General features: G+C 41.9%; 1 protein-coding gene across 1 annotated transcript in view; it reads left to right on the forward strand.

The window, feature by feature from the left end:
• Positions 1-4160, forward strand: part of LOC106810605 (rab3 GTPase-activating protein non-catalytic subunit-like) — a gene marked incomplete in the record, with an annotated part of 22127 nt that overhangs the window by 6062 nt on the left and 11905 nt on the right. Inside the window, 5 exon segments of the mRNA XM_014814011.1 lie at positions 30-105; positions 394-495; positions 768-867; positions 1154-1252; positions 2061-2400. Coding sequence (XP_014669497.1) covers positions 30-105; positions 394-495; positions 768-867; positions 1154-1252; positions 2061-2400 — 717 coding nt within the window.

Here is a 4160-nt window from a genome sequence, read left to right on the forward strand (position 1 = left end):
GAGTAATGTGAACTGGTTTACTTCCCCAGGTCATCGCATGGCAGCCCTGATTGGACGTGTGTCATCGTAGGATTTTCTTCAGGATATGTTAGAATCTATACTGAAGTACGTGGTCCTGTATCATTCTATGCATGTTACTGGTGTTGGTTGGTATTTTTTGATGGTCATATTATAGGAATCATGTATGCTAAACATCTGTGTTCGGAACGGCAACATTCACACACAACATATACAGTAATTTTTTGCTCTATATATGTAAATGCACATATGTACATCAAGATACTTTCTGAGCGGTTTACTCTAGTTAATATATTGCGTATGAAAGCAACTGTTACCCCCAATAAGCATTAATATATAGTGTGATTTCATCTTCTGCTTACGTCCTGGTTCCAGACGGGAGCCCTGCTACTGTCGCAGTTGCTACATGAAGAGCCAGTGCAGAGGTTAAAATGCAGAACCCATGAGCCCCGTAGGCACGCAGGCATACCAGAACAGGTGACTAAATTCGTGTGTTATTTGTAGATAGGGAGTGATCAGGAGAGATCCATTGTGCACGTTCCCACTGACATTATTTGCTGCCACGAGTCAATTATGTGTCTTTTATCTATTGCACATTTATTTTATGGAAGAGGAAAATGTATGATCTTTACCAAAAAATGGCAACACAAGTCCATAACTACCGGCGATTTGTGCTCTTATTTTGAATAGTGTATTTAATTAACAATTAATTAGGGTATTCAACAAAATCATCTCTCATGCTCTTACAGGTGGAGGAGTTAACTATATTGTATCCCAAGGCATTGGTTGTAATAGAGGGATTCAGTCTATACCAAGCACTGCGAGCATGCAGGAACCAAGTTGCTAAAGGTGAGGCGTCCTGCTGGTATGTTTCTGTTTAGGAAGGCAATAAGCATGCATGCATGTTTTTGTGTGTGTGTATATAATTATGATGAATACAGTTGATGAAATGTTTTTACTTGCTACCTCCGTTTAGGTGGTACCGTACATATTTTATATAGTAATCTGAATAATTCGTGGTTTGAGTCATTAGTAGCTGCATTCAAACCGGTTATATTTTATAGTGCGTGTATGCGATTATTTGGTAGTGATAACACTTGTTTTGTTTAGAGAGTAATAAGCTCTTTGCTTTTAGCTGCTGCCAGTGGGTCTGAGTTCCACCAGCTGTCCCCTCTTACGTACAAGAAGTGGGGGCTCAATGATCAGGACGTTGTTAATGATTATGTCAGCTGTGGTAAGTTTTTATGATTGTCTGGTTGTTGTCAGTATAGTGTAGTTTCTTCCAGGTGCCATTCTATTTCCTGTGTGTGCTTGTGGTGCTTTCTGTGGGCATTTTTACCACCTGGGTATCTTTAGGCTATAGTATCCACCAAGTGTGCTTGTATAATCTGAATAGCTTTTCATCTCTGAGATGTTTTGTTATTCTTTGGCTATCCTGATGTAACGTGGGTGGACCTCGTATCCCCATAGTATCTCTGTGTCCTTTGGTTAAACTAAAGTGATGTAATCACCCAGTCATTTAAATGCAAATTAGTATGGCATTGAAGTAAAATCTTTTAAATTTTTTATTAAACTTAATTTTGAAGGAAGTTCAAAGTGGAGTGCAGTTTCTCATTCAAAATTAAAAACAAACCCTCTGTGACGATCAGACGAACCTTCGCACGATCTGACGAACCCTCAGACAATCTGACGAACCCTCGGACAATCTGACGGACCCTCAGACAATCTGACGAACCCTCGGACAATCTGACGAATCCTCAGACAATCTGACGAACCCTCGGACGATCTGACGAACCTTCGGACGATCTGACGAATCCCCGGACGGTCTGACGAACCCCCGGACGATCTGACGAACCCTCGGACGATCTGACGAATCCCGGACGGTCTGACGAACCCCCGGACGGTCTGACGAACCCTCTGACGATCTGACGAACCCTCTGACGATCTGACGAACCCTCTGACGATCTGACGAACCCTCAGACGAACCCTCGGACAATCTTACGAACTCCGGAATCTGACAACGGCTCGCTCGCCCCCCTCAGGCCTCATCGCCGTGAATGAGTTCAACCAGCTGCGCTCGACGTCGCTGCTCGGCGGACACGACGCGGCGGCGCGGCCCTCGGCGGCGGCGGCCTCGCTCTACGTCGCGACGGGTGTCGCCCCCTACGTGGGCTTCTTCTACGCGGTGGACGGCGGCGGCCCTCCGATGCTGTCCGACGTCGCGATGGCGGTCGCAAGCAAGCTGCGCACGGCGCTGCGCAACCAGGTGTCGAGCGCGGGCAGCCGCTACCTCGGGGGCTGGCTCGGCATCGGCAAGAAGTCGCCGACCGACGAGCAGCAGCCGCCGCCGAGGATCGAGCCGGCGACGCAACTGCCGATCAGGTAACTAATCACAAAATTGCAATTATATTTGTACCTAACTGCTATTTAACTGAATAATTTTTATTTTAGGATAAATTAGTTCATATTATAACTAAATCTAAAAGTTGTTTATGAGATATTGCAATCCCTCTTCTCTTAAATTAATATTAATAAATAAGAAACACCCTTAGTCTGTAGCCTGCAGCCAAAAAGCTGCGATGCGCAAATCTGAAAGTAGATGTGCTAGTAGTGGCGCCATCGTCATTGTAAGCGACAATAGAGCCGTTACTTTTTTTTTTAAACAAATATTTAACAATGAATTTTTTTATGTAGTGCTGAGAGCTAGGGTCTATGTCCCCCAGGGTACTGCCGGAACGTACCCTTGGTACGGTTCGGTATACCAGAACGTACCCTGGTACTATCTAATATGCCGGACCGTACCTCGCCTACTCCATTAACAAGTCTGGGGAGTTGCCTATGCCTACTCCCTAACCCTAACACTAACAATAACCCTAACCCTAACCATATCAGCTAGATAGTTACCAGGGTACGTTCCGGTATACCAGACCGTACCCAGGGTACGTTCCGGCAGTACCCTGGGGGACATAGACCCTATAAGCGTATTTTACACCTATTTTAACAAAAAATTGGCAAGGAACCTAACGTAATGTATCCCTTTAAGTTATACTAATCAAATTCAAACAAATTTGACCAAATAATAACACGTTTACCAAGCAGCTAGGCATAAAAAAAATTGGTCCAGCCCACTGGCACCACTTATTGCATGGTTTACACACCAACATTGTGTGAAATCTGTTCAGCTTCTTTGTGATTAAATTCATCCCTTATATCAAATAATATATATAGTAGGTATCTTTCTGTGGAGTGATGAGGCATGGGACAGGTCTATAGTTTAAACATATGGCATGTGTCACATTGACATCTTCAATATATGCTAGGATGAACATATTATACAATATGCTTTTCAAAAAATTCTGAAATGGCATTGTTTCTGCAAGAACTGGCATAGTGATCTTTCATGTTCATCATATAGGCATATTTATAATTTTAGCACAGACCTACATTTGTATTGATAATATATATATATATTCAGTTCTATGTTCTATATGGTTCATATACTCATATAGAGATATATTTATATATAGTCAGTTGTTGACGCTGTGTAGGTTCGGTTTTAAGAATAGGCCTAACTTATCTCCCTGCGTGTCGTAGAAGGCAACTAAAGAAGTTGGCGTCAGGAAGGGCATCCGGCTGTAAAACTTCTGCTCCAAAAACCATTCCATGATGAGTAATCGTGAAATAAAACTGTCCAACCTCGAAAGGGAAAACGGACAAAAGGTCGGAACTGATAAAAAGTCAGTTGTAACAAACATGTACTAATAGGAACCTGTTGCTATATCTATGGCTGCATGTGATGTGTAAGTGATACAATATGTTTGAAATATGTATCTATTACATGTGCATGCATGCATGCGTGCGTGCATCTGTTTATATGTTATATATATATATATATATATAAATATATCAAGAGTAGATAATAGGAGAAGAGTATGACACTGTTTTAAAAGCGTTTTGCATAGTTTTCAACTTGAATTTATTCTATCAATATGTGATTAAATATATTCAAAGTTTACCTTGTTGTTTTTGTCTCGGATTATCCCTTATTCATATGACACCATCAGTTTACCTAAAAATCGTATGTGTTCTTCAAAAAAGTTCTTTGAATACGACACGGTTTAACACAGTTTTCCCATATGTTT

This window comes from Priapulus caudatus, unplaced genomic scaffold (assembly GCF_000485595.1).
Source record: "Priapulus caudatus unplaced genomic scaffold, Priapulus_caudatus-5.0.1 Scaffold457, whole genome shotgun sequence".
NCBI classification, from domain to species: domain Eukaryota; kingdom Metazoa; phylum Priapulida; class Priapulimorpha; order Priapulimorphida; family Priapulidae; genus Priapulus; species Priapulus caudatus.